General features: G+C 37.7%; 1 protein-coding gene across 1 annotated transcript in view; it reads left to right on the forward strand.

The window, feature by feature from the left end:
* Window positions 1-25,745, forward strand: part of MAN1A1 (mannosidase alpha class 1A member 1) — a 141,944-nt gene that overhangs the window by 77,827 nt on the left and 38,372 nt on the right. Inside the window, exon 5 of the mRNA XM_066179325.1 lies at window positions 1,951-2,045. Coding sequence (XP_066035422.1) covers window positions 1,951-2,045 — 95 coding nt within the window. The remainder of the gene's footprint in view (window positions 1-1,950; window positions 2,046-25,745) is intronic.

Raw genomic sequence — 25,745 nt, forward strand, 5'->3', positions numbered from 1 at the left:
TTCGTGTTGTGTATGTATAAAATAAACACAGTAGAATTTTAAAAGTATGTTAGAGTTGGTAGAAATACTTGAAGGTAAAGCATTATTGCTCTACATCAAGTTAAGATGCTAAAATCTCACTTTTTTGTCCAGAAACAATTATTGTAAAAGATCTCATTCTGAGCTCACATGTAATCCTTTTAATGATGAAGGCTTGATGCAGACTGCAGGGTACAGCAGGTACTGAGCCTTGCTGCCTCTGCTGAGGCTGAGTCTGTGTGTTTTGAAGGGGAGATCTCCTCTTGTCCTTACATAAACATTTTAAAAGAATACATATGGCACCTTTAACAACATTCCATAAGATACCTATATCTATCTATACATCTCAGTATGGCTATAAGTAGGGGGTTTATGCTGTGTAGCCGATGCTTCTACAGAATCTCAGCGTCCTGGTGTGCCCGTGGCTTAGGAGGATGATTGTAGCCACTCTCCTGTCAGTACTACAATGTTTCAGGGCAGAGAGGCTGATGAGTTGGTCGTACCATATGCTGTGAAAGGCTGAGAGAGGCCTCTCTTGTGCCAAAAGAGCAAAGGATAGGTTTGGCTTCAGCAGACCAAGGTGAAAAACGTGGCTGCAAAACAAGGGAAAGCTTGTGTGCCCTGGGTGGGTTACTGTCCCTTGCTCCTCCCAAGGAAATCTGCTAAGAGGTGATTATGTTCTGCACCAACTGTTTCTGAGTGTTCACCAAGGCTTTCACCCTTGGGAAGACTGAATTATGTGCTGGATAAAGATCACAAATCCATAACTAAGTCTCATCAGAATCCACATAATTGGTACAATGGGAAAGTCAGAAATATCATAGATTATGAAGGGATTTCCCAGCAAATTGTTTTCCCTGCTGCTTTGCTTCAAATTTCTCCCAGCACTTGAGTGCAATCCACTCAAGAAAGTTTTCTGACTTCAGAGATAATTTGGCTTGAAATTACTTAACCTCCCTCAAAATATCTTTTACTGTAATTCTAAATCTTGGACTGTTGCCACAGAAATCTTGAGATCTGTATCATATGGAGAGACCGTGGGATGGGTTAGTCTGGAGCTTCTTTATGGTAACATGATTGTCCCAGACTTTTATATTCACTCCTGATAACATATTTTTCAATGATAAAAACATTTGTTCAGTGTGGCTTTTAGAAATCGGTATTTTACGAATTGTATTTTATTTTTGTGGAAGGAAATTTCTTCATTACCTTGTTTTGCCCAGCAAATATCTTTATATATTCACATAAACATATATGCATGGCTGCACCACAAGACGCGTCAGATGTACAAACTGATTTCTAATATATAAATAAATATAAATCCATCATAAATATGTCTGAGGAGAGGAAATGAATTGAAAGGAACCATTATTAGAAAGAGAGAACAATGAAGGTGACTTTGCTATTTTGACTACTACACCTGGGATAATCCCTTTCAGTGTTGCGCAAGATCCCAGTGTAATTCCAAGCAAATAGGCCTTGAACATCCACATATTGAAATCACTAAATAGGTTTCTATATTTAAGTTGGAACAATATTGCTTCTAATTAAAAACTCTCTTAGTAGAGCACTTAGTGCACAAACAGTAAGGTTAATATAACCTGAGCTGAGCTGGCACTTGAAGGAAAGCAAAATCCTCTTTATTCCAGCTTTTTAACTATTTACCTGGACATAAAAGTTCCTCTTGTTAAATTGTCAGTCATTCTTGTGGGCATATGGTAAGCATTTGGGGTCTTTCTGCTTCATGCTTTTGAAATGAAGGCTGAAACTTTTTAGATGCTGCTTCATTCCTTTGACATCACTCCAAAGGAGCAGGGATGCTTCATTGTGTCGAGATGGATCTTACCATATGCTCAATAATGATATTAGCTAAATTAATTTAGTTGGAGCAACAATGCATTTTCCAACACTTGGTTTCTTTTTGACTTTCAGGTTTTCCGAAAAAAGGCAGTGGAGCTTGGAGAGAAATTGCTACCTGCTTTCAACACTCCCACTGGGATACCTTGGGCATTGCTTAATATCAAGAGGTAAAATTACTGCTTTCTGGTGACTAGAATACATAAAAAATTATGTTGGATCCATCTTTGCCACAAAACTATTACAGTTGCTGCAGAGTTTTTGTCCTTCTGGTTCTACAGTTTAAATTGGGAAATTTAAGTGGATAGATGTTACACACAGAAGAATACATACAGAAATTTATTTATTTATTTATTTCAGACCAGTGTGTTTTTGTCAGTTAATATGTTGCTCATCACTCTTCCTGAAGTCCTTTTAGTGTTGTTTTAGGTGGACTAAGGGCATTAGGACATGTGCTACTCTCAAAGTTTTCTAGCCATTGTGTACTCTTATTTTTACCGATTGTCAAATGTGGTATAAGCGTATCTTATTCTTCATATCAAGAAACAAGAGGAATACCTACTACAAGAGAATCACTACTTTCTACCCTCTTTCAAGGAGTGGTTTTCCTTTGGGCAGTCATGGTTTGAAGGCAGTTCTGTGTTTGCTGTAGGAGATGCTGGCTTTCCTGAAGTCATTCTTGCCTCCAGTATCTGGTTCCAGACATTTCAGCAATTCCTTGGTCCAACTCAGGACTGCTACCTGTGATACAGTTCTGGTAAAGAAAATGGTTTCTTTGCACTGCTTGGCAAAGAATACTGAAAATTACACCTGTGGGGTGTATTTGTGTATTCATAAGGACACATCAGCTTTCTTCATACTGATAATAAACCCCAGCATCACTCATCAAAAGAAAGTGAATTAAAAAGAATTCCACATGTGCGTGTGTTGGTGATGTGGTTTTTTTGAGTGGCTGCCTCCTTGACAGTCAGCATCTTCCACTGTTCTCTGCTTGCTCTGTATTTATGAATTTTTCTGTATATTGTTCTGTATTTATGCATCTTTCCCCCATAATGGGGTGGACATTGATGTGTTGCTTGATTGTCTGTGTTTTCTTCTGGCTTCCCAGTAAACTGCTCAGGGCCAGTTAGTCCTACAGAAACCCCTGGCATGTCAGTGCTGACAGGCTTATCTTCCACCTTCCTTTCAAACAGCAGTGAGGTAGAAAGCCAAAAAAAGCACATCTGTGTGTGGGAGCAGGAGGGAGTTAGTGATTCCTGAACTTTCTCATCATTGAAGAGGCTGGTTAACTGCTCCCTGGTGATGATCCTTAGACTTTGGCATGCTAATAATTTTTCACAACAGGCTTTAATAAGTTCCACACAAGTTCAGTAGTACAGCAGCTTGAGGCATGTTGGTTATTTGTTTTTAAGCTGTTAGAGAAACTTCTGAATACAAAACCCTAGCATTTGTTTGTAATTGCAACACAACAATACCTTGATCTACATAGTATATTTAAGCATGCTTAAAGTATTCAGACTAAAAATAGATCCTTTATATAGCCCTTGTCTAAATCCCTCCTTAACTGTTAATATATCAATGTTCTTTTTTGCATATAGTTCAAATTATATGGTAGATCTTTATGGTTTGCTCCTACCTTCTCACAATAACTGCTGTGAGGCACTACAGCTGCAAACAGTGCAAGCTGGTAATGCAAAAGGGATTCCTTTTTTACCTGGCACAAAAGTGAAAGAGGACTTCTGCTGAGATAATTTCCTTTGCTGTGGCAGAAAAATTGACATGAAATGCTGGGTTCTTGGTTATTCATTCTGAATCCTTGCACATCTACCTAGCTTTGACCTTCAGCAGATGACTCTTCCATAATACTGTGAGTAAACAAATATGCTGTCATCCAGGCTTAGGAAATGCTAAGCCACTGAAGCCTGCATACATTGTGGATCTAATATGCCTCATTTCTGATTAGTATTTTATTTGATTTTATTTTGATTTACGCTTCAAATTGGAAAACACTCACAATAGATTATGGGTATCAGTGGTTATTTTTACATTATTATTTCTGGATTAAGAGATGAGCTGGATATTTGTTTAACTTTGCAAATGTTCTTCAGAAAATAGTTGGTTTTCTTTGCTCGTCCTGTATCATCATAGCCAGGCTTGCTCTCTCCTTGCATGCCTCTGAGTGTAAACCACTCAGTATATGTGTATGTGTTTTTGTCTCTTTGCATACCAAAGACATCCACCTGAAGTGTTATTCTCTTTATCTTTTCTGTTTTTTCAGTTCATCCTGCCTCTTTCATCACCACTTAGTGATCATGGGACACTTACTGTCCTGTTTGTGGAACTCTTATTATCAAATATGATGAAAAGTTCATTGTACTAGTCTTCAGCTGAAAACACTTGCCAATCCATGAGTATGTTTGCTTGTAAAACTTCCTTTGGTCTCTAAGGTACAATTTAAGTAATCGGACCAGTGGTTTGTAGGGGGATTTCCTTTTCTTTCTCTCTAAAGTTTCAGTTGCACTTCCATATTTCTGATGTTGCTTTGTATTTTCAGTTCATCTTCAGCATCTGTTTTTCACTTCTGCTTGTGCTGCGAAATTTGAAGCTCCTTCTATGGCTCACTTGCTTATTTAAGTGAACAGTGTGGTACAGCACTGTGGACTCTTCTGACTTAAAGCAGGGATAAAAAGGGCTGTAGAGGCAGAATAGTATAAAGCAGTGCTGGGTTGACAGACAGGTTTGAGTCTTATTTTTGGGGATAAGAAGCACAAACTGGCAAAGCCACTTTTATTTCTTTATTTGCTTGCTTATTTATTTTCCTCCCTCACACAAATCCTTTGTTCAGATATTTCCTATTCAGTACTTCTAAAACGCCATCTGTAACAGTTTCTTAAAATACCACTAGTTCATGATCTTTTTTTTCTTCTTCCTAGTAAGCTGTGACAATCTGGCTTCTCCATGCTAAAACTGTCATTTCTCTTTCTCTCTATAAACTTTAAGTAATTTATGACTGATCAATCAGATTGCTTGTGTGTTTCCATAATTTACCTCTCAGATTTATAGAAATAAAAAAAAATCTGAAACTATAACTCATTTAGTGAGTTAAGTAATCTTAACAAATACCCAGATTTGCATCAAGTTTGAAGGATCAAGTAATCTTTTTAATATATCTATTTATTTTTACCCCTGCAACTATTAAAGGGGAAGCTTTATGGAGCTTTTGTTTATGGGATGACGCCCAGCCATCAAATACAGAAAAGAACCCAGATTGCTGTTACTCTGTTGAATCAATCAGGAATAACATCTGAGTATAAAAGTCTGTAGTTTTCTTTTTTTCTTTCAGATGGAAATTTTATGTCACCTTCCCCCCCTTTGAAAGCAGACCTGTATCTGGTTTTTAGTCACTATTTCCAATAAGACCACGTTACTATTGCCAGTAAGCAACCCAGAAGAATTCCTACATGAAAGAATATATTTTCCATTAAATGTTTGCTCTCTATACTTTGACCAGTTGCGTAGTTTTAAGGTTATTTATTGTGCCTTGTGTGCTGTGAGGTAGCAATACTGTTAGGCATTAAGGTGTCTGCCTTTTTATGAAGAATCAATGTAGCATATAACCTTTAAGTGCATCTGAAACTTTGAAGAATAGTTATGCCTTGCCTTAATGAAAAAGCTTCAACTAGAGTAAATAATATTTTTATTTCTGGAAATATAACAAACTGGAAATGGGCTTTTTTTGGATGTCCAGCCTGTTCATAAGTTTTACAATGACTAAGAGGGATACTGTGCCTGTTTCTCTGGCTCACTGACAAACCTAAATTATGTAATAATTTCTGGCTTTAGGGACCATGGGAAGTGTGGTATCGAAGGAAAAGCTGTGAGGTGTAGTTAGAGTGTGTCAGAGTGGGAAAGCCTAACAGAAGTTTAAAAAGAGGAGTTTGAAATATGTGTGATTAATTTGTATTGAAATCCAACCTCAGGGAGTGGTAAGATTTACTTGACATAATTGTAGAATGTTTACTGTGTTTGGTGTCAGTTCAGGATTCCTTGCCTTTTACAGTTTAATATTGATTGTACATTAATAGTGGATCTGAGTTGTATTCAATATAACATACTTTATGAAGTGGAATAGCAGGGGCCTTACTAAATTGTTTGCACAAAGTAGTTATTCGTAGGTAACTGAGGATAGAAGTGACAGAGTTGCAATATTTATGTCACCGGGATGTTGTCAGCATGATTTTGAAGCAAGGTCCTCTTTTGGCTTTCGAAATTACTGTTATTTTTTAAATGCTACATTTTGTGCAGCACAGTTAAGTTATGCCACAGGTCTTTCCAGGCCTCAAAGTGTTTAGTTTAAACAAGTTTCTTCGCACTTCTGAGCCCTTGCAGCCACTATGTATTCAGAGCAAGGAGATACACCCGTAGCACAGTTTCAAACACTGTTTTTTTAATCTCACATCACTTGGGGGGAAAAAAAACAAAAAAAAAAAAACAAAAAAAAAAAACAAACAAAAAAAAAAAACCCCACGAAAATAGTAAGAATAAAATCTCCCATTGTTTTTTGTTTGGTTGGATTTGGGGAATTTTGGGGGGGTTTGGGGGGTTTTTTTGTTGTTATTGTTGTTGTTGTTTTGGTTTTTTGTTTGTTTGTTTTTATTTATTTAGAACAACTTTTTGCCACCAGCTAAGATTTATGTTCTGTGGCAGTAGTGCTAAATAGGATGGTTCTTCCCGTTGTCTCAGCTTGCCCAGCAGAATGTGGCTGCTTTGGAGAGGGATTTTATGCTAGAATGCTACAGTGTTTGGAAGGATGACACCCACACAGGTGGTGTTGTCTTATGGGGCACTCACTCTGGTATTTCAGTCTGCTGGTGGCTGTGTTTTAGGTTGCAGGCATTTAAAGGAGCTTCTCTCTCAGCACTTTCCACATAAGTGGAAATGTGGCCAATAAACCAGCCACCTTGGAGGTATGAAATGTTGGTCTTTAGACAACAGAATTTGCTTGAAAATATTTCAAAGTTTCAAAGTAATTCCCAATTTCAAAACATGTTTGAGGTCTCATGGTCTTCAAAATGTCTTGTGTGTGTGGTACTTCATTAGAAAAACTCCAGTATTCTTAAAGAAAGAATTCAGCATATAAGAGAATGGGTTTTTTTGAGTTGTGTGACATCTCCAAAACATCGTAATCAATGCATTTAAGAGTACATACCTTTATAGTTTGTAAGGGATTTGAGAAAAATTGAGAAAGTTTGAGAATATGACAAAGGGATCCAAGCATGTAAATTCAGTAAACCTTTTTGGCAGCTTGATTCTCCCACTTACATTGTCAGAAATGCCTGAAATATGATTGATTGATTGATGCATTATTTTGCAAAATTTTTGTATGATACTATATTCTTTAGCAGAATTAGCAGTTCACGCTTTTACTTGTCCAAGTGACCCAAGAAGCACTTTCTTGCAGAGAATTAACCAGGATGGAAAATTTAATTTTTCTGATTTGCACTGTTAATGCCTGTGTATTAAACGAACAAACAAACAAACAAAAAACCAAAACCAAATTACAACCTGCAGAATTTGCAGAGATTTGCACAGTTAAATAAAGGTTATTCTTCAAATTTGATTGTATTGGCAAAAATAAACTTATTTTCAAAGGGAGTTTAGAGATGAAAAGTTTACACTGTCTGCACAGTTTGTTACTGTAGGATCATGCAGAAGCTGTGTTTAGGTGAATCTTTAATTGTATCCCTTCTGTCTAATTTTGGCATAATTTTAGAGGAAGAAATCAAAATTACCTAAGAAAAAAAGCTAAAAGTAGCAGACATATTTTAGGAAGGCTTTGTATGTGTTGTTTAGGCAAATGACTCCACTGATGTAATAAAGTGGTAATAATAGCAAAAAAGGATTTGGATATTGAGTTAAATACTGAGATTTTCCCTGCAGCAAAACTGACCAATGGAAAGCAGACTTTTGCCTTCAGGCATTTGGATCACAGTGTGGATTTGTATTAGCACTGGATGCAAAGAGATAATCCTGGCTGAACTTTGCCTCTCTGAAAATTATTTGTTTGTGTTAAACATATGTTTTGGCATAGAATGATCTGCTGTCTGGATATACCGATCTCTTTCCATTGTTAAAAGAAGACCTTGCACAATTAATTGAAAGCATTAATATCTTGAGATGAGGAAATTAATTACATCCTAATTTATCAGTAACTAATGACAAGGATGATTTCAGCAAAGGGTACATTTTTCAGCACAGCCATTTCAGTTCATTGCATGATTCATAGACGAGTTTACATTTCTTGAGTCAGTATTGAATGCAAAACGACCTGGAAAAACAGTTATGCATGTTAAATAACAGAAAAATTTAAAATTTCCATGTTTTAAGACATGTTAGAACACCACAGGAAACAAATTCCTTGCCATGGAATGTCTTTGCCTCATCTGAAATCCCTCCCTGTGTTGTCACCTCACCTGAAATGAGTAGCTGGTTCTGCATTGCATGACTAGTGCTTTATATTCAATATTCAGGATATTTGACCTGAGGTGATGTCTGATTTCCCATTAAGCAATGCAAAACAATCTCATTTATTATAATATCACAAAAATTTCATGAGATAGTTCAAGGAATGTAGCTCTTTGTCAAGAAAGAAAAAGAACCAAGAAAAATATTATTTTGGTGATAGCCCATAATGATAGGCTGTATTATTCAACCAGCAGCTTCAATTCAATATTGTAATGCAGAATTTGTGTGGGAGGCTGCCCTCGGGCAATAACACAGGAAGAATTTGGGACTTATTATTACTGCAAAATATCCTTCTCAGTTTAAGTGCTTTCTTTATAGCCAAAAGAAAGATTCTAGTCCCAGATTCAAAGTTTAAGCACTCTTTCCCCATGGTTTATTTAGTGCAATGTAAAATGAGTACAGATCCTTGCAAGTTCATAATTATCATATTACTTATGTGAGTATTAGTAATGGTATTCCTCAGCACGAAATGTACTATTACAAACACTTTATAGATCTCTGTGGTGCTAGCAATAGGTAGTGCTCTCTTACAAAACCAAACACACCTGCTGCCAGGCAGTCCCACAGAAACCAACTGGTTACCGGAGGCTCCACTTCATGGGCCTGGACCCCCTCATCAGCAGACACTCTCCGGAGTATCAAAACCTTCCCTGACTATCACATGATTTTGTCTTGATGGCTCAAAAAAATGAGGAATTGCTTTTTTTGGTATGTTATTTATAAAGAAGATATGCAGGTTTTCTGTGCCAGGAAGGGGGGGGCTTGAACTGTTTTGTGTTTTGCCCTAGAAGAAATCAGAACTAGGCAGTTCACCCCAGTCGCCTGTGGCGTATGCCAATAGGTGGCATGTACCAAGCATGTACATCTAGTTTCCTGTAACCAGTCCTTCACTGGAATGCAGTACCATAGGGTGAGAAAGTTGCATCAGATCCTCAGTTTGCTTCCTGAGAGTTAAAACCAGTTTTGCTCCCCTTCAAGTTTTTGAAATTGCTTTTATTGAAAGTAGGATTTTATAAATTAGCATATGGCTAAGGGTGTTGCTCGTGCTCTTGCTTAAGCTGGGTAAGTGCTGTTATTTCCTCGATATTGGCAGATAATCAGGAGTTATTTCTATGCCATACCCTCCCGTTGCCTAGGAGTTGCAAGGGAACCCTTAGTGTTGAATTGCCAGACATATTTGAGAGTTGGACTTGTTTGAGAAGATGTGCAGAGTGAGGCTCAGTTCCGGATGAGATACATTTGCATGGCCACCGGCACAGCAGGAACATGTTCCCACTGAGTGGGGCACTGTAAAAGGCACTGTGTAGCAACTTGAGGAGCATTTTCCTGCCCTGAAATCAAGTGCCCAGGGCCTGGCCCACTGGCCTGCTTCTCCTTGGCCGATACTGACTGTACTGGGAATGTTGACACCTGAGTGTAGGCACATTAATCTTTGCGCTTGGTTAAGGATCATTTCCCTCTTAATTGCTTGTATCATGTATGACCTAATTTTCATCTGTGTATAGTAAATGATAACCTTACAGCAGACAAAATGTGACTGTCAAAAGAGGCTTCATTCAGAGGGAAGGGAGTCGGTTTCCAGAGATTTCGGGTTTCATTAAATGCATGAAATGAGCACAAGTACTTCTCAGTCACTTCCACCACAATTCAAGTCCCCTCAGAAAAAACACGTCCATAAACAATAGCTGTGTTGGGATTGTTCCACCTAAGAATTTTCCAACAGACAAATTATAAAGCCACTTATGAGTTGTTTACTTTATGCATTTGTTACAATTTATGTACATTTGCAGGATTTGGCCTGCAAAATCCATGACTCATTTTGGAAATCCTGAAATGACCCTGAGAATCAGAGAGGGGGCATTTACAAAGTGCTTTGCTTGTGTATTTTGGCTGGTACTTGATACTTCCACCTGGTTAAATTCTCAGCTGTGTGGGTTTGGTTTGGTTATTGTTTAACTGTTTTTTGGTTATTTTTCCTACAGTGGTTTAAGCATCTATATGGGATGGTAGATAATAAGGATTGAGATCGACCAAGGAAATAGCTGACTGATGTTTGTAGTTCCTCTGTATTCTTACCATCTGAAAATGATGAGCATGAACAAGAGCTGCTAACTGTATTTTTTCAGATATCCTTACTGAGAACAGACTCTGCTGTTATCTTCAGAGAATACTGGATTTTTTTTCCTTGCTGAAAAAGCAATTTCCTTCAATACTTCTCAAGTGCACCTTTCATTTCAGATAAACACATAGATAGATGTATGTATTGGTAAATCTTTATTCATAATTTTCTGGTTTCTTACTGCTGCTGATATAAGAGGCTGTCCTGTTAACCTCCACCAAACCATGGCCTCTCAGCTGGACAGCCAAAACACTGCTGCAACTGGCACAGTTCCGGTGCATCATGTGTATCACAAATAACAGTTTTACTTATCTGAATTTTCAACTTCTCTTTTTAGCACTTCATAATCTAATTAATATTGTGAAATTTGAATTTTGTGCCTTTCAGTTTCATTATACCGAAAAATTCTGAGGGGTGTCTGTTATGCCATTTTTACAAGCATGTTTAATTTTGACTGTTCATAACTGCTTCTGACACCTTTTGTTTTTCTGAAATTCATGGCATATGTGTTTTCATGGATATGTCAGATACTCTTGCAGTACAATTTTCAATTTAGTCTTTTAGACTGACATTAAAACAACAAATCAGCATAAAATAGGTTATCTTTTTTCCCCTAGAAATCAGTCTGTTATATCAGAATAGTAAGAACATTCATGCAGAATCTTTTTTTGCCTTACCTTTTAACAGAAACAAAAGTTTCTTATTTGTCAATAGTTCAGTTATGTTTAACATTTGGTGAGAATTCAATAGTTTTCTTTCTTTTCAGGAATCATGTGAGTATTAATTTCTTGCCTGCTTGCATAATTACTGATCATTCTCAGCTTTATGACCAGTTTCATACACCCAGCTGAATACAGAACATCTAATTGTTTTTAAACAGTAATCTCAGCATTAATACAGATGCCTGTGGTGGTGTGTTTGTTACTTTATGTTATCTAGATGTTGATCAATGTAACAGTACAGTTTTTGGCTGGCAAACAGCTATGTTGTTTCTCATAGGTCTCTTAAACGTCCAGATCCTTAATCTAAGTTGCTATTTTTTGTACAAGGTTCTGAGATAATCCAGTTCCTTTTTGTGGTATGTTTTCTGTAAATCAAAATTCTTGCAATATGTCTTTGATGCTACTCTACTTTGTGTATTTTCTAACCCTCTTCTCTCCTCCTCCTTCTTTCTACTCCTCTTCCATGCTTGCTCCCCTCTTCTAGTCCATTTTGATTTTGGAGAAGAAACACACTGGTGATCATTTTCAGCTCTGATAGTTTTTTCTACTGAACACTGATTCTGTTCTTGCCCACACATCCTCCACAAGAGGAATCTGAATCCTGGATGTATCATGTTTTCCCGATCTAGGGGTTGCTTCTCTGAGCCTTTTTCCAGATGTGTCAGTTTGATGGCATGTAGAAATTAATATTTGAGAATTGTACTGGGTATTGTCCCACATATGTATTCTGAGACTTCTGGGCAGGCCATTATTCATTTCCTCCCCATCCCATCTTCCATCCCCCCTTCCATCCGTCCTTCTTTACCTTCTTGATTTCCTACATGCCTAATATTCTTGAGGTCACCTAGCTGATTGGCTCCCTGCAGCCCCTCAATGGGACATATACTAAAGTTGCTGCTTTAAGGTATGATCATTTATGGAAGAGTTGATCCATAAATCCTACTTGTCTAGTGTATCATCTAATACATTGTTCCTTCAGATCTTAAATATATTGAAATATTTGAATATTCTGATAAGAGTGATAATCAAGCCTATGGGTATTTTGCTATGCATTGGGGGTGGAGGGGGTGTGTATGTTTACCTCAACATAAACTTATAGATGTTTTACATATATATATATAACATATTTATATCATTTAGCAGTGTAAGGCAAATTTGGCTCCTCTTGGAAATTTTGGGAGGAAAAAAACATGTAATAAGAAGCTTGTGCCTGCCTTTGCTTCTGAAGGCTATATATCCTCTTAAAATCCCTTTTCTTATCTCTAGTCTTTCACAAATTCAAAATTAATTTCTCTTTACCATTCCCCAGAAGACTTTAGAAACATTAAAAATCACAAACACCTAAATAAAAAATATTGTCAGCCTTCATTTGTTGCTGACATTTGCTCTTCCCTTTCTGACACTTAAGCTGATCATGTGAAGACTTCTATTAGATCAAAATAGAATAGGCTACCACACTTCGGATGCCACAATGTCATAATTCTCATATCTCTGCACTCATCTTTTACAAAGGAAGAAAAGTGAGGAGAGGAAAAAAAAATATACATTTTAAGCAGTAACGAGGCTGGAGAAATAAACAACTTTTGGGCTTAATGGAAATGAAAAAAACGGTGCATTGGCTTGCTATGAATAATCCTTTCCATCTTACAAAAACACCTTTTGTTACTAATGCAGATGTGGACACAGGGGAATATATGCTCCTTGAATGCTGCTTTAATTATCTTTGCTGTGTTTATAACTGAATGCTCTTCATGAGAAGTTTGATGACCTTTACCCTATGTCTCTAGAAAGTTGTTTTACTTTACTGGTTCTCAAAATTTCTTGCAATGTGCGCAAAGGTCTGTAGCACTTGTGCTGATTTCTAATGACAAAGTCCGTTGATGAAGAAATTTTACAAGTCTCAGCACTGAAGGTTTTCAACAATGCCACTATGAATAAACCCTCTTTTCCTGCTCAAAATATGTTGGAACGCAGTATCCACTTCTAAATCTTGTCATTAAGAAGATTCTTTAAGAATTCATTTTTAAGCTTTTGTACTTTTTCTACTAACTATACTAAGTCAAATTATAATTTATAATTTATTGGCCTTATTACAACACTTCATTAAAATGTCAGAAGATTCAGCTTGCAGGCAGGGTATTACTGCAGGAGCTGTGCATGCAGTGTTCTTCGCATATGGAAATAGCTACGGCAGTTACGTTCTGCGGCATGAATTAACAAAGATTGATTGCAATCTGTTTTTATTAACTCAAGGAAGAAAAGCGGTGTAGTGATATTAAGAAAATTAATTATAACTTTCTAATCTAGTAATTAATGTGCAGCTGGGCATGAGTGCAGTTAGTGCATTTCAGTAATTTGGCAGTCCTGACAAATTATCATCACCCGTTTTAAGGTAGACAACTGTTCTCTAATCTTTGCTCAAATTTTTATAGTCTTTAGCATTTCAGAGTGGTTTTAACAGCACAGATGTTAGATATGGCCTTTTACCATAATAACGTGAGCTGAAGTTCAGCTTTATCTTTGTGAACTGAGGTTCAGTTGTAATTTTTTAAAACCCTCTGTCATTCTTTTCCAGTGTTGTACTGAAATTTCTTCTGAAGCAGTTGTATGAAACTGTGATTACTGGTAATTGACCTGCATATGTTGAATCATCTTAAAATGCTACTGAGAATTTATTGTATCCTGTAAATTGAGATGTTTCCAATTAAATAGAGTTGTTATGAAAATCACTTTCAAAACTAATCAAGTAATATAATGGTGTTATTAAAACTCTTATTGACTTAATTTTGACAAATTAATAAATGTAACCAATGCAATTACTGTAATGGTCATACTAGTCTGTATTTTTCATAACCTATCCCTAAATGTTTTTCTGAAATGCAAGGAGAAAATAGAAATTACCTAGGTGTGTTGAATTAGCATGACAAGGTGACCTGAGGGGAAGAGTATGTGTGCCCTTCTTGCTTACTTTATGAGACGTGAAGGTTATTGTGGGTCACCCCATGATCAGAGCCTCTTGTCTATTAGGAAGTCAAATGATACTGAACAGAAATTACAACGAGGATCCTAGCAGCGAAGTCGATAAGAGAAAATGCTCTTAAGCAGACTGCCTGGTTTTGCTACTGTGAAACCTGATCTACTAAAATCTATAAAGAATTGTAATCTTCTCAGTATGATTTATATTTAGACTTGTTTTTAACAGGTGATTGGGGAAAAGCACAAAACATCTGTGTAGATCAGACATTGAAAATGGTCTGAAACTTCAGTATCCTTACCCTGTCAGTGAACAGATAGTTAAAGCCACCTGATTTATTTACATAAGACTTCTGGGGAAATTGCCTGTCTTGTTTTAGGAATTTTGTTAAGTTTTCATTAGGAAGGCATTAGAGAAGGTGTTCTGGGAGACCAAAAGCCAGGAGTTTTCAGTCCAGTAAATCTTGTCCTTTTGCTTCTTTTGTGACACGATTTCAACAGAAAACGGACAGCATTTTCCAGAAGAGCTTTTCTCCTAGTACCTGAGACATTCTCCAGAAATTCAGCAGGCTTAGGTTTTTCACTTCTCAGACATGTGCTTTTGCTCCCTAGGTTATTGCTTCCTTTAAAAGAAAGCATTAGCTAGAGAGTCCAAATCAGATATTACTGATAGGTGAATAGGTGGGCAGGTTATGCCTAAGGGCTTCTGAATAACTAAGATCAAGGAATCAATGTGGGTGTCTTCATTAGCAGGTTAGTTCAGCTCAGGAGTTGAATTTCCTAAGTGTCTCTCCCAGTCTTCCCCACTTCCTGTGCTGTGTTTTGTGGGTAAATGCAAAAGTGCCTAAAAGTGGATGTTTGTTTGGCGCTGTTAACCTGCTTGTTCTCAGGCCATGTGGGGATCACAAACCTGGTTTTGAAAAACTAAGTAAAGCAAAGCCATCTATATCTTTTGTTTGATTCAGCTCAATCTGGGCAGAGAGCTAGCCAAATCTAATATTTTAAGCAGAAATGAAAAGATCTGACTGCTCTATAATGACAATAAAATATATAAGGGATTGGAGGAGGTGGGTATTACTGAGGAGGCATTACTGAGGCTCTAATCAAATAACAGCCTTGGAATTTTAGAAAGGACCTACTCGCAAATTCTGTTGGTTCGGTAGAACAGAGTAAGATTCATGCAGATCTCAAATCAGTTTTGCTTTATACATAACTCTCAGATACACAAAAAACCTCAAATGAACAAAGAGAACAATCACAAAAATTCAAACACTAAGTATGGAATTTGAAAATTGTCTGAGGTTTGTGGTTGACCTTAATGATTGTGAATAATGCACGGTGGTGGTGACCATCTTATGCTGGCTATTGATTTGTGTTTATAGCCAGTGGCATATCAGTGGTCTTAGGACCCTGAAATATTCCATTTTGTTCTTTATATTAAAAAAAAAAAAATTGAATAAACTGGCTTGCACTTCAAAATTAAAAATTGGGCAGCACTGCAGCTTATTGCGTTAGTTATATTGAAGAAATCACTTTGGAATTAATCAAATGAATAAAGAATATAGTGAATTTGGCTTTCTTTCTCTTTAGACACATGGTTGCAAAATATTCATACATGAATTGCTCGAATAATTGAATGGTCTGAATCTGCTTCAAACCATTTTGTCAATATCCTAAGTTTCTAAATTGTTTTCTTTTCAAATTTTCTAATTGCTTTCTTTGAAGTTACCAACGTAACACAATTTTCATGAAAATGTGCAGTAATAAAGCTCAGTTTGCACGTGACAAAATAAGAGTAGTTACATGGCATGCAGCTGTTTGGAGAAAGAGATACTTTTAAGTGTCTTATGTACTCTTTGAAGTCATTCTGTGGTGGATTAGGCAGTCCACCACTGTAAATCAGTTTGATCACGCTGTAACTTTCAGTTAGATCAGCTGCACTTCTTTTCTGTGCTTTCATGTACTGCAAGATATTACAACTGACAAAGAGTGCACATTAAAGAATTAGTTTGTAGATATGTAGGATAAAATATAACCCTAACTTATATCCCGTGCTGTAACTCATTCAGCTGTGCTGAGAGAATGGGTGGTTACAGAACTGACATGGGTACTAATGTCCAAAAGCTCCTCCAAATTCAGTCATGTATATGAATGCCTCAAGGCTTTTTGTAGCTGAGATTTTTTCCTTACAACCTTAAAAGGTATGGAATCTTAACTGCAAAACTTCAATTTTTCTGTCAGGCCATTCCCTTGCATCCTGTCAGCGGTCACCACAGAGAAGAGATCAGTGTCTTCCCCTCCTCCTCCCCTCACAGTAAAGCTGTAGACTGTGGTGAGATCTCCCCTCAGTCTCCTCCAGGCTGAACAGATCAAGTGACCTCAGCTACTCCTCATGTGGCTTCTCCTCAAGGCCCTTCACCATCCTCGTTGCCCTCCTTTGGACGCTGTCTAATGGCTCAATGTCTATTTTACATTGTGGCACCCAGAACTGCCCTCAGCACTGGAGGTAAGGCTGCCCCCAGTGCAGAGCAGAGCAGGACAATCCCCTCCCTTGCCCAGCTGGTGATGCTGTGCCTGACAGGGTTGGCCCTCCTGGCTGCCAGGGCACTGCTGGCTTATGTTCAACTTGCCATGGACTGGAACCCCCAGGTCCCTTTCCATGGCACTGTTTTCCAGCCTCTCATTCCCCAGTCTGCCCATGCATCTAGGGTTGCTCCATCCCAGGTACAGAATCTGGCACTTTCCCCCCTTGAACTTCATATGGTTGGTGATTGTCCAGCCCTCAAATTTGTTGAGGTCTCTCTGCTGGGCCTCCCTCCCCTCATGGGAGGCAACAGCTCCTCTCAGTTTTGTATCATCTGCAAACTTGCTTGGTATCCCTTCCAGACCTCTGTCCAAGTCATTTATGAAAATGTTGAAGATCACAGGGCCAATTTGATGCTGTGTGGGCTGACTCTGCTGGGTTTTTTTCTCCCTAATATTGCCATATAATTTTGGAATTATTACAGTAGAGAGTTAGTAGTAAAGAGAGTAGACAGTTAATGCCTGGAGCAACACTTTGGTAACTCTGTTCTGCCTTGACTGACTTTTTATAAGGACAGGGAAGAGTAAGAGCTCACTAACATGTCTTCATGTTGTGGAAAACATTCAGCCTGACTTCTTATCCAGTGGGCAGATGTGGACTCTCTTCTAAGTGTTGAGTTGGGTGGATGCACCTAGCCAACATCCCAAATATGTGGTGTTCTTGCCCTAATCTCACATAAAAATCTGAATGTCCTTGTGTTTCCTTCTTTTTAATGAGCAGACATTGACCATGTAGCACACCATAACCTAACTGAGTAGACCTGGCTTAGAGGATGTGGTATGACTAAATATCATTTTAAAAGACTTAGCAGAATAGCCTATTGTTCTATATTAAATAAGCAGTAATAAAACCCCCACGGTAAATGCTGTCACTCTAGGAATCCAAATAGCAGAGGGTACAGACAGAATGAGACTTGTGCAATGATGGGCTAGTTTGAGACCTATTGAGGAGGAAATAAAAAGAGGTTAGCAAGACACCTAAGTAGTTTGTTCCAGCAATTTGCCTTCACTGGTTTAAACTTCATGTTAAAATGACGTTTTTATTGTTATAACACTGACACATCTTTAGAAGGAAATTAGTTAATAGGAGGGAATGATCTTACAGCAAATTAAATGAAAGGCTACTATTTCCACTTGACATCTGTGAAACTGCTGCTACATTCCTTGGAGTAGTGCTTAGAGAAATAAATGAGCAAGTATTCCTTATAATTGAGCTTTAATGGTATCCATATGCTATATATCTTGTAATGGTGCTCATGTTGTGCAGTTTCTGTGTAGTATAAGAAAATTGAGTATTAGTCTGTCAAAGGCCCATTAATGTAAATGTCTTGATTCAATTCTTAGCTGTGGAGAGGCTCATGTGTTTAAAATACATCCCAGCACATTGTGGTTGGTGCAGCAACTCTGTCACACTTTCCGGTTGACCTTTCAGGTTGCCCATTTCATGTTATACAGCAACCTCTCTAGGTAATGGAGTCTACTGGAATAAAGATTTTTTTAAAATGTATCGTTTTGAGTTTAATTATTTTCAAATGAACATTTCCTAACAGGCAGTCTTTCAGCAATGTTGTTTCACATCATGTCAGAGTGTTCTACTGAGGCCATAAATTAACCACTTTCTCTATCTTTTACCCAGAATTCCCTTCGTAAATTAATTGAGTTTTGTTTAACTAACTTTGTCAGCATCGTTCTAATGGCTAATAGCTTTTGGGCTTGTCTTTGAAGGCTTAAATATGTCATTTGAGTATTCAGCTTGTTGTATGGTTAAGGTTTACTGACATCTGAGATTTTCATGAGTAGAACAAGTTCACAGAAGCCTACTTTTGAGTAAATTTTGTTTGTGAGACAGATTGCTTTGTTGTTAATTGGTCATGAATTGACAAAACATGTTTTAGGTACTTCAGATGATTAGAAAAAGACCTGTTACTGTCCACAGAGACCACAGCTGTAACATAGGTGGTCATGCTTGCCTTTTAGAGAGAAGGGAGCCTGGCCTTCTATATTCTATCCCTGCATTCAGACATCAAAGAAAATTTGGACTCTTGATTGCTGGCCCTTGAACATACCCTTTGGAAGTCTGCTTTCCTGAAAGAGGCAGGATTCAGAAAGGGGGAGTCATCTGAAATTTTTATTTACTCTGATCACTTTGACTTGGGCCAGTGTGTTGCTCTCATATTCCCAAATACATAATGTAATGTTTCAAGAAGTTACTCATAATAGACCTAATGACAGCTTATTTTGGTGGCTTTTGAATTCAAGGTCTCTCTGGTACTGAAAAGACAATTGTGCACATGACCAAAAGTACTTATTTTGACTGACATTATCTTTCAGAAGTGTCAAAAAAACAAACCAGTATGCTGTATCTATCCAGAACATACTGCATTCCAGACATGATCTTCATTGCATTGGAAAAGTAAATATGGTACTTCCTACATGACAATCCTTGCGAGATATTCCATGCAATATTGTTCCAGTCTATGACTGGGACTACAGAAAAGAAAAAAGGAAAAAAAAGAAAAGGGCAAGAATGAAAAAACCTACAATACTGATTTTTTCACTAAAGCCATCAAGAGCAGTGAGGGATTACAAAAAACATTTAAAACTTTTGACCAAATGTTTTGCTGGAATTGGGACAGAAACCCAATTTTCTTAAATGCTTTATGAAACTATATCATCATTGTTCTCATTGATAATTTATAAAAGAAAAATAGCAATGCACTGTCTCTCTGTACGCTGTTAATATGCAAAAGCTTTTTCAAGGTGATTAGTGAAACACTGTGTGCTGGTACAGGAACAAAAAGTACACATATTGTCTCCAGCAGGGTTCCAGAAGTGTGGGGGTTTTTTTCTGAGCCTTTTTATTCTATTACTTTAAATAGTAATCTCTTCATGCTTATTTCACTTCATCCTTTATTATATTATTTTCACTGTATTGATTAAAATGCCATTACTGTTAAGAAAAGCTTATTTGACTACTCGATGTCAGGTCCTTTATTATCTGATAATCTGGTTTACAAAATCCTCCAAGGAATAGCTTAACTGTGGCCATGAATGGCCGTGAATGGATTGTGATTATGTATTTTAAGTACTTTTAGAAGAAATGTTTGGTACTTGTCATTTTCTGCTCTACCAAGGTAACGAATGTCTTTCAGCCTTTTTCAGCTCTATCGGATTATTAAGAAATTGGATGGAAAACTCCTTTCCTTCTTCAGGATATTTACTGTTGTGAGGTATCGTTGTCATGTAATACTGCAAAAAGATTATGGAACAATTTTTTTTTTTCTTTAAAAACACAAGTCTTGACTAATCTGGCTTTCCTGAGTTTTTGAGATAATGTTTGCCCTTTTTTTGACTTTTCTTTATGCTATATTCAGATTGTCCTGGATCAGATTTTTTAGTGCATACGTGGGAATTAAGCTGTATTGTGCTGTGCCTTGTCTACTGAGATAGTCAGCATCACTGGTTTCTTGTAAATAGCTCATCTGTAAGATGAAGAGCAGCTGTGTAAAGAAGGTATTTATTGCATGAAGTAATAATAAGGAGATTACTGATGAAGTTCAGGGTTAGGCAGAACACAGCTGAATAACTGATAATAGGAACTCTTATCACAGGAAGCATGGAATAGCATTATTTCCTCAGATGGAAATCAGATGTATATTAGATTATGTGCCTTTTTTGTTTGTTTGTGGGGTGTTTTTTTCATTTGTCTGCTATACAGTAGAAAATTTTCTTGATCTTACCTTAATGAATAATCATATTTTAGCCCTTGGTTACTTTTCTGTGATGATGCAAACAGCAATGAGTTTGATTCACTTATAAAGATGTGAGCCAATAAAATGAAATTCAGTGTTTATTAAACATGGAGCAAAAGCATAAGATTCAGAATCAGAATCTGATAAATACAATGTATAACTTCCTCTAGGCCAGTGATATGCCTGAAACTAATGTCATTTGAGAAAAATAGGGATGGCCCTTTATTGTTAAATTGCCTGGGTTATAGTGAATCAATGTATCTTCTATGAATGTATAAAGATGGGGGGAAGGATGTAAATTGCATGTAAGTATTTCTTTAAAGTATTGACTTCAATTCTATTTTTATGTGGTTAGTAGGCATTTAAGGACAAAACTGTGCATAAGCAAATGTGTCATTTTCTGGGAAAATAAACTTCTTTTTTTTTTTTTTTTTACGTTGTATCACTGATTTTTAGAAAGAGAACCAGCTCTCAGCTCCTGAATCTGAATGGTGTTAACAGAAAGGATTTGTGCAGTGATACTGGTGTTTCAGTCTGGCTGCAGGCGTTCCCTGCATTGATATTAACTTATTGTCTCTGCAACAGTTTTAACGACAGTTTCAGGATTTCAATGCGCAATCAGTCCCTGTTGAGGCGACCACAGGTCTTTCTATTGGCTGTGAGTAAGGATCAAGGCCTTAGTGACTGGCACTGAGAAAAACAAATGTTTATCTGATCCCAGAACAAATGGATTTTTATGACACAGCAATGTGTGGGTAAAGAGAAACAAAAAGATTGAAGCAGACTGGTAGAAGAGGACATTTATACTTTTCTTAAAGCATTTGTCAAAACAGATTATGTCTTTCACAACACTAGTCTGAAAAAGACTACTTAACTTTTTTTGATCTAGGGAAGCTGTCCCTTTCAGTGAACCAGAATGCCATTTCAGTCGAGTTTCATAGAGCTGTCACAGCATCTGTGACAGCAGATACTGAAGGGAGGTTTCCCTCAACAACAGTGGTATCTCTGTGTTGTACATGTTTAGATTGATACACATACCTGAAAATCCATATGCAAATGTAATTTACAGTATTTGTTAAGTTAATGTTAATATCTGATGAATAGCACAGCTGCAAGTCCTGTGACAAGCTGTCCAATGTCTGAAACCACTGTTGATCCACCAGCTGTATTAGAAGGAGAAATAATTGACTGTCAGTCAGCAAGCCTTTGACGTAGGCTCCTTGCAATGACTGGTAGCTACAAAACGGCTTGAAGCAGACCTTTGCAACTTGTCAGCCCATTATTTTTAATAATGGTGCCATGCCGTTAGGGTAATGATTTTGTTTCTATGATTCAAGCATTTAATGGCACCACATGCAGCATCAAGCACAATAAATGTGACTAGATGCTTTGGAAGACTTTTTAACCTGAATGATGGTGAACCCACATAAAATATTTTTGTGACACGAGAAGCTAATGAGAACTAATTGAGTTCAGAGAAGAAAAAGATTAAATTCGCTTTTTAGATTTACTGTCTGATGATAAGGAATGAATATGAACTGTATAGACGAGGGTGATACAGATATATTTTAAATGACTGAGATTGAGATTAGGATTATTTAGGTTATTGAAAAAGGAGTGCTAGGAAGTGGGAAAGTGGAAATTAGTGGCAGAGAAATTACATATAGCTGTCACTTGCCATCTGTGCTTTGGTGCTTTGAATCTTTACCTGTTTTTGTAAGTCCTCATCAGACTGAAAAGACCAAATACTGGGATTTTGTCCTGTCCAGAAGATCAGTAGTGGCTTTTCTTGAAAAATTGATACAGCCCTTCTGGTAGAGGAACCATTGTTTTCACAATATTTCAGTACATTTATGCTCTTGACTGGGTTGTCAGTGTCCTTAGCCTGAACTGGAGGGATCTGCTGTTGCAGGATCTCCACCAGACAAACACATCTCGCTCCCTTGAGTGGGACAAACACATCACACCCCTCCATCTCATTTGAGGATGTGTGGAGATAATTTGACCTGATTGGCAGTAAAAGAAAGAATACCTCAGAACAAGGAGATTGACTGGGAGAGCAAGAGGAGAGTTGCGGAGCCAGAAAAGAACAGAGCAGCCAAAAACAAAGGCCCAACAAACATATCAAGAAAAAAAAATAGGGAAGTTCTGGGTTCTGGCACCAGTTCTTCACCCTATTTCTATGTTACCTAGTCATGTCTAAATGCAAAATGCTCCACACTTATCCTCATAACAAATTTTACAGACAAAGGAAGTTAATAACATTTCTTTGCACTTGGACAATGCAACTGATAGAGCAAAAGAACAATTTAGTGAAACTTGAGCATCAGTTACTAGAAGAGGAAATCTGATGTGGGATAGAAACTGAAGTCAGAAGTTAATGAACTAATCATTAACTTCGGGTGGAGGGGGGATTTTTAGCAAATCCTCAGAAAAAAAGAACAGGATAAGCTAAAAGTTGAATGTTGGAAAAGTGATGTAGAAATGGGAGCAGAGTTTTACCGAGAGTTGTAATGACTAAGTATATCAAAAGTGCCAAGTGCCATCACTACAGTGCTTTTAAGGCAGCAAGCAATCTTAATGTGAAATGTGAAGTTCTAAAATAAGCTTTACACTTACACAGTTAGTTTGTCTTTTAGTAATTAAAAGCATGGTAGAGAGGACAAGAACAGAGATAAATGGTGTTTCTCATAGGTTCTTCCAAAATTCTTAATTATTTTCCTGTCCAGTGAATCTGCTTCTGAGAGGCAGGAGTTAGTTTTTTCTTGCTTTGCTTGGGATGTTTTTCCTTTGGGTTTGGTTTTGTAAGGTTTTTGACTGTCAGTAACTCTGAGTTACACCACTGGCTACAGCAGGGAATTTCATTCTAATATCACCTTCTTTTATTCTGTCTTAACTTATCACATGGATGGCAGAGCTGTGAAATTCCATTAATTACTTTCATTTCCTGTTATTTTCACTTGTCTTTGGGGACCTGATTAAAAGTAGTCCATGCTAGTACTTATTATCTCTGGCGTTGCTCTGTTGTGTTCTATTCCCTCTTGCTTTTTTAGCCTTTGGAATTGATTAATTAAACCTTAGTATATAAAGTAATAGGAAGCACGAATTGTTTGGTTTATTCATTAGTGTGTTGTGGGAGACGTGTAGGTCTGTGCTGTGCTCAGATAACTTTTATCAGAAATTATAATGGTAGCAAGTACAGTTTTAGTACAGTTTTAGATGGTGACACTGAAAAGTACCTTTTAACGCTTGACATGTGTCATATTGCTATTTCAGATCACATAATGCGTGACTACTAATTGTCTCTCCCTTTCTCCATGTGGGCATGTAAATGTGAGCTTAGTGCTCTGTTGGTTTGCCACAGAGAGCCAGTTCCACAAGCTTTGATGCCCCTTTAGAGCACCAGTAATGTGAGAAGTGTCGCGGGGCAGACAACCATAAGGAAAGGTTTGTACGAACCCTGCCTGTAAAATCCTAAAGAAATTCAGTGTTTTTTCCACAGAGGAATGTTACAGTAATTTGATATAAACAGAGCAGCCCAACAGTCTGGGTGGACTGTTTTGTAAAATAAGATACTCTGTATTTTAAGTGTCAATAGACACAGTATCACTAGATCCAGATGTCCAAAAACCATGTATCAGACCACAAAAGCAGTATACCATGGTATCTGGTCATTTTTGGAGCCCATGAAGGAGGTGATTTATTATTATTCTCAGCAGCTGTCAGACTTCAATGCATACAGTAAAGCATGGTCTTCCCAAAGGCAATTTCACTGGCCTTTGCTTATTCTCTGCTGCACTCCAGAGGCAGATGAGATTGTTTCCTCTTCTCCTTGGTTCTCTGTGGTGTTTTGGTCTCCACCTGGGTATTGGCTCCTCCTGCTTTATATCTGCTGTTTCCATTCACTGTAGTGTTCTCTCATGAAGTGTTCAGGAGCCTTCCCTACTCTGACCTAATCATGAGCAGATAGCTTTCATCACAGAGAATATTTAGTGGGCTTTCAAGTAGAATTACTTGGACATGGAGCAGACAGAACTCTCTTGCCTTCCCTGTGCCCACCACTGCTGACTGACCCTTCAGGGAGTGGGTAATTGTTCTGGCAGAGACCATAGCACAGGTTGGTACTGGAAATTTTGTACTTCATGTACCTCCTGCTCACTTTCTGCTTTTACATTAATAGTGCTCTTCAGTCTTTGTGGCTGTTCTGTCCAGTTTCAAGAGAAATTGCCTATTGGGTGGTCACCTTGGTGAAGATCAGTCCACTGGATAACATCTGAACATTTTACCCTTTTGTCTGAAAGTACAGTAAAGAGCCAGTGACCATTCTAGGGCAGCTTTAGGTCTCTGGATATGTTTCCTTACAAAGGTAAAAGGCAAAACTGCTGGGAGAAGGCTAGCTTTTCTTTGGAAAATGTAACTATGAGCATTGCCTTTGAAGGACCTGATAAACTTCATGGAGAAAAGCAGGGATCTTGTTTTAAAATCTGTTTCATATTAGCATCTTCTCGGGGCTGTGCTGGTAGTTTCCTAAATGATGAAGAGTTAGCCACAGCAATCTGATTTTTTTACTCCCATTTCTAGACAGATGATGGTGTGCGTGTGTCTCCAATACAAATGGATGCATCTCCCACACTTGTATCACTGAAATGACCAGGAGATCAGCATATATTAATGCTGACACTGCATATGAATAGGCAAATAGACAAAATTAATGTTCTCAAACTAATAGCTCTTGAGGCTATACTTCTTCATTATATGGCTTGTTGCAGTAGAAAACATTCATGTTTTGTCAGACATTGAGGACATACATAGAAATTTTTTTTCATTCCCTGTCATTCCATAAAATTGAGTAACCACTTGTGTTAGTCTTCCTCCTGGGGTTGCTGATGTTACTAATTCACTGACTGCCTCCTCCTGCTAAGTCAGCATCCCTAAAGACCATCTCTCCAGGTAAGAGCTGATATCAGTCAGTCTTCAGAGAGGGCATCTGGACTGAGCAGGAAGCTGCCAGCTGGGCAGTGGTTTGGCAAGAGCAGTAGTTAACACATTTATTGTCACAGCTGTAAAGCTAACCAGCTGTTAGAATTTGCCTACATGATCCTCCTCACAAAGAGGAATAAAACAGACATCAGAAACTACCCTGCAGGCTATCTAGCAGATTTTCAGCTTCTTTTTCAGCTGTCTCCAGCTGTCAAG

This window comes from Chamaea fasciata, unplaced genomic scaffold, assembly GCF_029207755.1.
Source record: "Chamaea fasciata isolate MVZ Bird 193981 ecotype frontalis unplaced genomic scaffold, bChaFas1.0.hap1 SCAF_3, whole genome shotgun sequence".
In the NCBI taxonomy this organism is placed as follows: Eukaryota; Metazoa; Chordata; class Aves; order Passeriformes; family Sylviidae; genus Chamaea; species Chamaea fasciata.